Raw genomic sequence first — 12050 nt, 5'->3', positions numbered from 1 at the left:
TAAAATTCTAAGCTATGCCAAAGTGAAATGTGTCACTGCCTAGGAGGACTCTAACTGCTTGGTCGTTACTAACAAAACATGGTTTTCAGATTGGGGCACAACAGTAACTTCCTGAAAAAATGTCCTGGTATATCCTATGAAGTCATACAAGAAAAGGTTTATATTTTTAATTCCTAGAACTGCAAACTGTGCCTTTATTCTTCTTAAAATTGTTTTGTCTTACAATAAAATACATACATATACATGAAGAATCTTTTAAACAAGTATGCTTTTGAACCTCATACTGAACAAAACCAAATTCAATAAAATATAAGTCTGGCATACTGCACATTAAACACTGCAAAGGGCAACCGCCCGGGAAACACCAGGATCTTCCCCGAGACCATGGCAGCTGTGGCAGGAGGACCCACTTGACTGGAGAAAAGGCTACAGACACCGAGGGCGGAGTCACTGTGTGCCTATGTGAATTTGGGCCCAACAATGAATTCCTACAGAACGTTAAACTTTAACCCCTACTGAACCACCGTGTTTACTGGAGCCTGCTGGCACCTCAACACTCAGCCTCTGCACCTCCTGAATTCCGAACTGCAGTGTTTAAATGGATCCCTCCTCCAAAGTAAAGCTTGCCCTATCCCGAACAGCACCCACAGCTCCCACGTCACACCACTCCTCGGTCTCGCTGTGTGAGTGTGAGGAAGCCACTCTCCGAGGCTGAGCAGACCCTGCAGGTGGGCTGTGGGGCTTCACACTGTATCCTAGACAGCTCCCAATGGGGTCCGTAAAGAAATGTTTTTCCATTTTAAGGTGTATCTATAAAAGATGGTTTCCCCTCTAGAATTAGTACAAAGTTAAAAGAAATGCAAATTAGCTACAATTTATTCCAAGCACAGCACCGCCAGAAGACGCACACACACTATTTGGTGTAGGCTCTCCTCGCACTCTGTTAAGGCAGTGGTTTCCACAGGTCAGTTCCGAGATGAGAAGCGTAGTTCATGGCAGTTTGTTTTGCAACTCCATTGTTTTTCTCTGGGAACATCTTACTTCATTCCCTGAAATTAGTGCTTTTGGTTCTGAGCTCCGGAGGCTGGGCTGGAGCCTGGGGGCTCTTCCTGGCTCGGGATGGTGCAGCGGGGCTCTCACAGGTCCTGGCTCCACACGGAACAGCACTCCTCTTCTTCCTCAGGCGTTTACTCAAAAGTCATCAAATTTGTAGGAACCTAAAAAATACAAGCAGCTCACACTGACGCTACCACTCCAAACTGACTGCTGAGCTGCTGCTACTAGTCACTGAATGCATCTGTCACAAAGTCCTAAAGTGACTCTTACCCCCTAATTCACTCTGGGCTGAGGGTTCTGTACCTTGAAATGTAACACATAAAATTGTATTATTATGCAATACACAATATTATACATAAAATACAGTGTTTCCTGTTAAACAATCTGTACTTAACAATTTATATAAAATCTAATAAACCAAATTCAGCATTTTATTTGTCTTGTTATTTAGCCAAGCCCAACTCACTCTGACCTGCGTCTCTTTCTTGAGACAGTCTCAACTTTTAGCCCAGGCCAGCCTTGAATTTGGGAGTGCTGGGCATGTAAGCATGAGCCACCACACAGTTTAAATCCTTTAAAGGGAATCGGATAGAAGATGCTTTGTGTGGGGGTTTGTAACTGTGAGTCTAGCACGCCTCATCATTAGAAAATCATAGTTAATACAGTTTTCCAAATTGATGAGCCTGGACAGGAGGAAGAACACAAAGTCTTTGTGCCTTACAGGGGCTTAATGGGTGTTTACCAAAATAAATGAATGAATCAAAGAAATACGGCAAATCTTGTAGAACAGAATTTCAGACATTATCATCAATTTCTCTGCATACATTAAAAAAAACCTACATTGACAGTTTTATAGCGATCATGAAGGACCTGAGAAATACTAAACAGTCAAATCTATCAAGAAAAATTATGACACTTTCTGATTTAAAAACAAGGAGGTTATTTACGTAACAGTTTAGCACTTTGAGATTACACTGTATTTAATTTCATTTCTTCTATGTCTGAATTAAAAGAATTATTGTGTCAGGGACGAATCTCAGAGGCTTGAACACGCTGGTCAAGTGTCTTACCATGGGGCATAATTCCAGTCTCCCAAACCCAAGGACTCTCTACCTAAGGGCTACTGAGAGTCCCATGCAGTCAGCCCAGGCTGCTAGGTCTGCGGTCCTCTCCTCAGCCTTAAAGTGGCCCAGTGGCTCTCATGGGCCAGCAGACTTTCTCTGAAACCTGTCACCCTCTGAAGCTAGAGTCATAGGCAGTTGGGTCACTAGATATGGGTGACGAGACTTGAACTCTGGTTCTCTGCAAGTGCAGCAAGCAGTCATAGCCACTGAGCCATCTGTCCAGCCCTACATGCTAGCCTCTGAAGAGAATGAAGAATTCTACTAGACAATATCATAACTGAATTATAATTCAAATGCTCATGTGTTTAAGCTTCCAGACCTGGTGGTAAAAATTCTTTATTTTAATGAAGTGAGCCCTCATGTATAAATCACCCAAAATGTGTCTTAAAGTATTTTAGCCTTTGAGTTAGGGTCTTCAAACCATTTTTAAACTTCACAGGTTCTATTTATAAATTTGCTAACACTCAGAAACAAAATCATTTTGCACATCTGTGTGATATTAGGAAGATTTACTAATAGAGTAAAAAAATCTGAGCCTTTCTCTATGTCGATATGCATGCACTTCTAGATTAAATCTTAGAACCTGATGTTCTTATAAATGAATTAATACCCCTGACTATATTTTTTAAAAAGGAAGCATAGAAGAGAATGTGAAAGGCTTATTTGTCCCAGATACTAACTCATATGGGCAAAACCCTTTGCATCTTAAGTCCTACAAGGAGGTTGTTAAAGGCTATACCAAACTTTCCTCTATATGGCATTGAAATAATTGTAATTGAAAGGCCCAATCCAATGACACAAAGAAAAAGCAAATGTCATCTGGGCTAAAGGCCCAGTATCCATGCCTGTTGACCTGTGGAAATGGGAAGCCATTCAGTATCTTTGAGCATGTTTCCTTATTTATCAAGAGTCATGACAGATAACCTGATATAACAGGATAAAAATCAAAGAGATATTAAGCCTTCTAAAATTATAGTGCAAAATGTTATTTCCAATTATTTGCTGATAGGCAATGGTGATACAAGGGTATACAGTAAATGCTAAGTTTGTGATTTCCAAATACACATAACCAAAAAAGCTTAGAGTGGTATCTACAACTGTGGTTGGGTTTTCTGTCTGTCAACCTGTGGTCTAGGGCATCTCTGAAAGAGGGCACTGGGTAGATAGCACATTAGACAGGTGCTCCTTTGAGACAAGCCTTTCCATTAGATCACTATGGTTTCAGTAAAATAAAAAAAAATAAGCAAAACAAAACAATAAAGTTGCAATGGTCCCAGTGCAACCAAAGGAACCCAATTCAAGTTGTTCATAGACATTCTAAAAACCTCTAGCTTTCCCCAAACGGGCCCTCTTCTCATCCTGTTTTTACGAAGCCTGCCCCTTCCTACCACCGACACAAGCATCAATGTCTCTGGGAAGGCTCAGTTATATATGTTGCCTTTACCTACCTCTCTCCCTTTAGTCTGTATTACACAGTTCTGTTTACTTATATCTATTTAAATCACAGACCTCATGTCTTACTGAGTGCTATGAACAATAAAAAAATATTAAGAACATTACTCAACTACACTAGTGCTAAGGCAGGAGTATCACAAGTCAGAGGCCAGCCTGGGCTAGAGTTCCAGGCCAGCTTGGGCTAGCATGTTATGAATCTGTCTCTTAAATACATGAATGAAAGTTTAAAGGTTACAGCCGAGGAGGAAGAATGCTCACCTGTTGCTTGTTACTCTGGCAGGCTGCGCTCAAGTGTTTAAACCACAGCATCGCATTCATCCTGCTGCCAGCTTGAAACTTGTAGGAATTTCCTGTAATTACCAGAAACAAGTAGAAAGTGATACATTTAAAGACTTCACACATAATATTCCTACCTGAATGAAGTATGACTACAGAGCTCAGTTGCACAATTTCCCAATGGAGAACTCTTTATGCTGTCTGCTCATAGAGCCCAACATTTAGAAAGTCACCTTTCTACTGTGCATACAGTAAAGGTGATTGTGGCTCCCTAAATCTTCATTAAAAGAACTGTGTGCTTTTCTCTATGTCTGCAAAATACCCTCCCCTGACAGCTCTCTGTGTACTAAATCTATGACTGCTCATGCCAGGCAAGCAGTACATCTTCAGACCTCAACCCCGGTTCTTAATAGTCACAACCAATGTTTCCTCTAAAGTTGTATGGAGTTTTCACTGTTAATGATTCTATACATCTATAACTTAAATATTCATTCATAATTACATTAAACAGCCAGTTATATAACATCAAAATTGTTAAGACTTTAATTACAGATTTTCTGATCTTCTGGGGGGGCGTTTCTCTTGGAAACTGGAAGCCAGGGCTTCCGACTTGCTAAAGTGCTCTGCCATCAAGCTTCAAATCTGCAGCCCTGGGAAGGCAGGAAATGTCTCTCTTTTGGGAAGTTACCCTATGTGAACCTGGAAGGTCCTGTGTGTAATCTCATTCATCCAATGACAAGCCTGGAACGTGATGAGGCATTCTGCACAGCTCCATAGATTAAACGAGTAAGGAGTGAGTGGAGGGCTGATGTGTGAACTGCAGGATGCTGAGCCCAGCTGTCTCTTCTTTGTCATAGATCTATGTTCTTGCTGAAGCCCCCTCTCCAATCCTCTAGGGAGACAGAGCCTACACCCAGCAGTAGTCAGTGTGTCCTGAGATACTAATGAAGAACTGTTCACCTTCAGAAGCTGTTGTCTTGTCTTCATGGAATGCTCATAGACTGTATTAGTCCTGTTTTGTTTGCTGAATTCAGATGAAGTATTAGTATTTAATCTGAACAAAAAAGTCTTCAAGTCTGCAATTTATACTAGTAAATACTGTTGCTAGTATAGACCATAAAAACCTATGTATTCTGAAATATTTTTATGAAGTATGCTAAGTTTGGAGGAAACCAAAGAATCTGTTAGCAAAACTCAATAAAAGTGATCCCATTAAAAAAAAAAGTGATCCCATTTAAAAAATGCAATTTTATAATAAATACCCATGAGATACTAAGGGACTGTGGCATTTAGAAAGCTGAGAGTAAGGCGTTCTTACTCTGTAAGTCTATTTACAACCACTGAGAAATTTGAGGTGATTTGTTTTTCTTGCATCTAACATATAAATTTAATTTTAATTTAAAATTATAATACATAAAAAGCTATTTGTTGATACAAAACCCACACCTGAACAGATGTAAACATTTAGTTGTGAAGTTAATAAAAGGTAATCTATTTCAGTAAGAGTTACTAGGTGGATGATTTGAAGCAGATGTTCAAGAATTTTCCAGATAGACTCCTATGTGGTGGCTGTCAACAGCAGCTGGTAGTTGTTGTGAAGGAAGAGAGCAACCGCTCAGGATCCTCAGATGGACCCTAGGACAGCCACCAAGGGTGCAGCAGGCCAGGCAGCATAAGGATGACAAGCCCACTCCCCAAACTCCTATGCTCAGTTCTAACGAATATTTCTACATACTGTATGCAAGATGTTTTATTTTAGAAAAGAATTTGAGCTGAGCAAGCAATTTAAGTAACAATAAAAATTATGTAAGGGCAACAGTAACTGTCAGAGCTTGAGAATGATGTTACCTCTCGGTACAGATGATGAGGCAGTCTGCACTTACACATGGTGAATCTTTGTCCAAAGTACAGTGTACAGACTCCATGATCTGCATTACTTGGGCTTTTAATTAAAGCTTAAAACACAACATGGAATAAAAGTCCTCCTGATAGATAAAGTTCCTCAACTACTTCTCTGTTGATACTACAGCAGAACCAGGATCAGGATCACGAGTTAGTGTCTGCAGTCTGTCTAACCATTCACCTTTCTCGGAGTCAGTCAGCAGAAAGAGGTCTGGATGCTCTGGATTGTCAGCCATCATCACCATCCAGCCCACCACAGACACATTCTTATTTGACGTTGATTTGAACTGAGATGAGAGATAAGCAGAGAAAACAGGTGACCAATGACTTTTATGTCCAGAAGTTACAGTACTCAGTAAAACAACGAATGACACGTCTACCATGTAATTACTAGTGGAGTGTGTCGTGGTGAAATGAACTTTTATTAATTAGTAAGATCAAGCAACAGATCAACACAGGTATTATGTAGAAGAACGAGCACAAGGAGGCTGAAGCTCACTAAATAACCAACAGTACAGAATAAAGCTAGGTTTTACGCACACGAGCAGCAACCACCAAAGGGAGCCTTGTTATTCCCAGTGACCAGGAAACTTAATTTGTCCTTTCTGGAAAGCTTGGTATTTACACTCCTCAGGATACCCCAGAGAGTGTGTACGTGACAATACCCACAGCACGATGGTATGGACGCACTATGATAAGCCCATAGACTACAAGCCTATTCAACTATGAAAAGGAACAGAGAACTTCAGGCACCAGATGACTTCCAGCTGTAAAGCAAAGGACTGGCTCTTACACACACAGCTGCTGCACACCTTTAGTCTCTGCCTAGTTTATGAGTTTCAGGTCAGCCAAGGTGACATAGTGAGACCCCGCCTTTAAAAAAGGGAGAGTGCTTACGTGCACATGTGTACATGCAACCCCTGGTGTTAAGGAAAGCAGACCACCGACTACAATGAAATGTAAGATGTGCCAGACCCAGGATGGCCCTAGGGCCCTGACAGGTGAGGCAATGTGCTATTTCTTATTCAGGGAGGGCATAAACATGTCTGCTTACTATCTTTTACAGCTAAAATTACTATAATACAACAGCAATGTTAATGGCACAAAAAAAAAAAAAATAAAAAGAAAACCAGGAAGCTATAAAACTGACATTGAAAATACCACAGGACAGCACACTTGACAGCTCATAACTTCACGATAAACAGCATAACTTACTAATAGGAGCTTCCTAACTTCTGCTGCACTGGCAAGCAATGTAAGCCCATAGTAAAGACGGATGAGCAATAAACAATGATATTCCTCAACATGCTGAACCCCACAGGTCTGAAGTCAGTCATGTTTGTGGAGTGAGGCCTTGCCAACTCCTTTTGCTCAGAAACGGAGCCTTTCTTGACAGTTTTGTGCTGCGTGTGTGTATGTGTGTATTTTTTAATTGAATATTTTCTTAACATTTTAAATGTTATCCCCTTTCCCAGTTTCCCCTCTGGAGTTCCCCCAATACCATACCATGCCCCTCCCCCACTTCTATGAGTGTTTCCTTACCCGTCCACTCACTCCCTCCCACCTCCCTGCCCTGGCATTCCCCTACATTAGACCAAGGGCCATCCTCTGCTACATATGTGGCTGGAGCCATGTGTACTCTTTGGTTTAGTTCTTGGGAGCTATTGGGGGCCTGGTTGGTTGATATTGTTGTTCTTCCTATGGGGTTGAAAACCTCTTCAGCTCCTTCAGTACTATGGGTTTTTTTTTTTTTTTTTTTTTTTTTTTAAAAAACGAACAATAACCTTTTTTGCTGTGGTAGTTTAAATAAAAATGACTTCCCTCATAGGATCATAGGAACTGGCACTATTAAGAGGTGGGTCCCTGTTGGAGAAATTTTGTCATTGGGGGTGGACTTTGAGGTCTTTGATGCTCGAGCCAGGCCTAGTGTTTCTCTTCCTGCTGCCTGTGGATCCGGATGCAAAACTCTCAGCTGCCCCTCCAGTACCATGCCCACCTTGGCTGTCAACCTGCTTCCTGTCATTGCGGTAACAAACTAAATCTCTGCATTCTAAGTGAGCCCCAATTAAATGTTTTCCTTTATAAGAGTTGCTATGGTCATTACGATGTTTCTTAGCAGCAATAAAACCCTTACTAAGATAATTACTGTTAATTATTTTTGCTCTGCTAGTGTAACCATTAGAAATATTTTGTGGTACTGAGGGAAGCAAGCTGGTAATAAATAAGGGAGGGGGGGTTAATGTTCCAGCCCCAGCAAGCAGCAGAACGCAGCCACATAGCTCTGGCTTTAGAGTCCAGAATAGAAGAGACTACTGGGACAGTTGATGCTGGTCAGCTGGAGCTAAGACATTAGTGCTGATTAAGAAGAAACCAGAATCACTGAGGTGAAATCTTCTGGGAAGTGTTTTCTGAGAACACAAGGAAGCTGTGTTCCAGAGATAGCCAAGGTTGTACCTCATGCTGCAGCTGTACTTGGTAATGTGTAAGAGTCACCCAGGTAATACTGACTTTTGAAGGCATGATGTGTCATGAAGAACAGCTGAAGTTTGGCACTGTGAGAAACTATGGAAGGCCACTGGTGAAGGTGTAGCCTCAGTTGTAGTTGATGGCCTAGGACTGAAGTGGTCATGCAAAGGAATTGAGGCTGTGAGAGGCTATTGGTGAAGCCTAGTTGCAGCAAAAGACCCCAGTGTGTTGGAGATGCCAGTACCATGGGATAATCACCCAGAACAACAGCAGCACTGGAGTGTATCAACCTGAGCTTAGAGTGTTACACAGAGCAGAGCTGGAGAAGTGACACCAGCCCTTGGAAGAGCCCAGAAGATTATGTGCGGATCCCAGACATTGAAACGAGAAGCTGTAACATTGAAGCTGCCTTGCAGACCCCAAGTTGTTCTAGATGCCAGAGGTGTGGGATACCTGCTGAGGAAAGCTGCTAACAGGGAGTGAAACCAGCTCAGCAGAAAGAAGTTTGTTGCAGTCAACAAAGAAGAAAAAGGAGTTGGAGGTCTGAAGTGCACTTTGACATCACACATGAAGACGTTGAGTGTGGAGTTTACTCAGCTGGTTTTCTGTCTTGCTTTGGTCCAGTGTTTTTGACTTTATATAGGACAACAGTTAAGAGACTGCTCGACTCTCAGAAAAGACATGAACTTTGGACTTTCAACATTGTTGAGACTGCTCTAGACTTTGGGGATTTTTGAAGTTGGATTACTTTTTTTTTTTTTTTTGCATTGTGTTATGTTTAGGTATGGCCCCCATAGATTCATGTGTTTGAAAAAGCCTATGGGGGCCAGGGAGTGGAATGTGATGGTTTGTATATGCCTGGCCCACTATTAGGAGGTGTGGCCTTGTTGGAATAGTTGTGGGCTTTAAGACCCTGATCCTAGTTGTCTGGAAGCAAGTCTTCTCCTGTTTGCTTTTGGAACAAGATGTAGAATTCTTGACTTCTGTATCAAGCCTGCCTGGACACTGCCATGATCCTGCCTTGATGATACTGGACTGAACCTCTGAACCTGTAAGCCAGTCCCAATTAAATATTGTCCTTGTTAAGAGTTACCTTGGTCATGGCGTCTGTTGACAGCAGTAAACCCTAAGGCACACATCACAGAGTGGCCCTTCCTCACACTTCCAAGTCCAATACTGCATGGCGGGAGGAAACGTGAGAGCTGGCACGTGAGAATGTGGCCCTGTGTCCTATTAGGTGTTTTCTGTACAAGCAGGAAGAGGCTGTGAACAAAGCTCAGGATTTTGAGGAGGAATACTCACATGCTTTCTTTCTGTAGCCTTCAGAGATTTGGCGGCATAGTAAAAAAGCTGTGTTCCACACAAGGCTGCCCAATACTTTGTCCACGATGCTACCTGGAAGGATAGACACATGGGTAACCACTGACAGGGTCTGACTTCCCCTTCTTTGGGACAGCACTCTATTTTCACCTCATCTCCAATGAGTTGCTAGTTTGGAGGCAGGTTACAGCACTTCTAATGTCTGCACCTCAGATACCCCCATCAACTTCAGTGAACATACTTTAGTGGTGGAGCCAGTAATTCTTCAAGAATCCTGTAACTTTTAGAGAAATAGTAAAGTGCTTGCTTAGTGCACACGCATGAGGACCTGAGTTCAGAGCCCCAGCATGTAAAAGCTGGGTGTAGTAGCTGAGTTTATCTGGGGGCAGACACAGGCAAGCAGATTGCTGGCCATCCAGTTTAGCCAGTGATCTTGAGGTTCAGTGAGACCCTGTCTCAAAAAATAAGGGGGGGTGATGGGGGAAGAGCCCAACATTTGCCACCTGCATGCAGAATTGTGTATCACCTATGCACATGAGTATGTGTAAGCACAAACTCATGAATTCACACACACACACACACACACACACACACACACACACACACATACTTCCCACCTGGTCTACATCCCACGGGCAAACATTCTGTCTAGCCTCTCACTTTCACTGCACACCCTCACTTTCTCCAGATGAAATTCTGACCTCTAATTGTACCTGGTTACTTGGTATCACATACAGGAGCAGAGGATCATAGGAGGAAGCAGTCAAACCAACGAGTAAGAAAGAGTGTCTACCAATCTCTTAATATTTTCTTCTTTTTTACTCTTCTACTCAATCAAGACATTGTATTCTTTCTCCATAGACAACTATTATATACCCACTCCTCAAAGTTTTATTATACTCTCCTACAATGTCAATCTATAATTCCTATACAAATAAAAGTATGGCTTAAAGAAAAAAAGCTCATGTTTTCAGCACACATTCTCTGCCTCACAAAAATCAACCTTTTTGCTTGCTACAAGAATCTCCTCAATCCTGATCTATTTGAAGACAAACTCAACTTTTTCTTCTCTCTCTCTCTGTCTGTCTCTGTCTCTCTTTGTCTGTCTGTCTGTCTGTCTGTCTGTCTGTCTGTCTGTCTCTCTCTCTCTCTCTCTCTCTCTCTCTCTCTCTCTCTCTGTGTGTGTGTGTGTGTGTGTGTGCATAGCCCTGGCTGTCCTAGAACTCGACTCTGCAGACCAGGCTGGCCTTGAACTCAAAGATCGTCCTGCCTCTGCCTCCCAAGCACTGGGATTAAGGGCATGCATCACCACTGCCCAATCTGAAAGACTTTTTTTTTTTTTTTTTTTTTTTTTTTAAAGGAGTAAACCTAATGTCCTCCATATTTTACTCAAAAAGGATTGCTGAGGTAGAAACTGTTTCTGGTTTTCACCTCAGCTCATCTTCTTATCTACCAGTCATTTGAGGTAAAGAAAAAAACTTTTCTTAGAACTCAAACTACTATGGTGTTGGGTAAAACCAAACTTTTTTACTCTATATTAAAGGCTGTACCCTATAAAATTCTTGTTTATAGTATGATTATTGTTTGGAGAACATTTAGTATTGGGTTCTGTTTTACATGAAAAAATACTACATTACAAAGTTTAAATGAACTGATAGAACAAAATTGGTCAAATTTCATTTCTCAGGTTCTTTCAATTCTTCTACACACATTACTTTCTTTTGAGACAAGCTCTCACTGTGTAGACCAGGCTCTGGGATTAAAGGCATGCACCACCAGATCTAGCTCATTACTGCTATTTCTTAGTAACAGGGTTTATTGAAAATTAATTTTGGATAAGAATTACCTTCTAAGTTTAAGAGAAGTGAAGGATTATTTGGTTTAAGCATGCTGAAAATGTGATTTAGCTGCAATTTATATGGCAGATTTAGTACTTTAAGGGCAAGGGAATCTGGTAGCTCGGAGCCCTGGCTCCTCTGCCTTCTGTCTTCATTTCCTGTGAGCTAATAGTTTAAATAACAATTTGAGGTTGGTGCAAGTCAACAAGGAAAAAAAAAAAACAAAACAAAACAAAACAAAAAAAAAAAACCAGTAAGCACCTGAGTCAGAATAAAACCCTTAAAGGGCCCTAAACCTTAGCACAACTGACTCCAAGGCAGATTATCTCTCAGGCTGCAGATCAGCATGTACATAGCACCACCTGCCAAAGCTAAAGCACAGGCCAATCCAAAGTCCATACATAGTTCGGGAAAAGTCTCTACGTGCACTACAAAACTCGCCTTTTGGCTTCTGTAGTTCTGCTTCAAGTGAAGGTATTTATGCTTAAAAGCTTACCCCATGATGGCTCAGGGATATACTGGGAACCCAAACACCTAGTGTAGTTTCCAGCCAGCTAACAGAAACTTTCTTTTGGCTGAAACGCATGTCCAAGCATGAATAAACTTCCAACCA

The 12050-nt window shown here is 41.6% G+C and overlaps 1 protein-coding gene across 3 annotated transcripts in view; it reads right to left on the bottom strand.

The window, feature by feature from the left end:
- Positions 1-681: 681 nt before the first annotated feature.
- RALGPS2 (Ral GEF with PH domain and SH3 binding motif 2) overlaps positions 682-12050 on the bottom strand; it is a gene marked incomplete at its 5' end in the record, with an annotated part of 98206 nt that continues 86837 nt past the window's right edge. For all 3 annotated transcript variants that reach the window (XM_080909788.1, XM_080909789.1, XM_080909790.1), the window contains 4 exons: positions 682-1217; positions 3894-3985; positions 5995-6100; positions 9582-9674. In XM_080909788.1, coding sequence (XP_080765914.1) covers positions 1188-1217; positions 3894-3985; positions 5995-6100; positions 9582-9674 — 321 coding nt within the window. In that variant the 3' untranslated portion in view covers positions 682-1187. The remainder of the gene's footprint in view (positions 1218-3893; positions 3986-5994; positions 6101-9581; positions 9675-12050) is intronic.

The sequence above is a fragment of the Micromys minutus genome (genome assembly GCF_963924665.1).
Source record: "Micromys minutus genome assembly, chromosome: 1".
NCBI lineage: Eukaryota > Metazoa > Chordata > Mammalia > Rodentia > Muridae > Micromys > Micromys minutus.
This window is presented reverse-complemented; position numbering and strand designations above follow the sequence as displayed.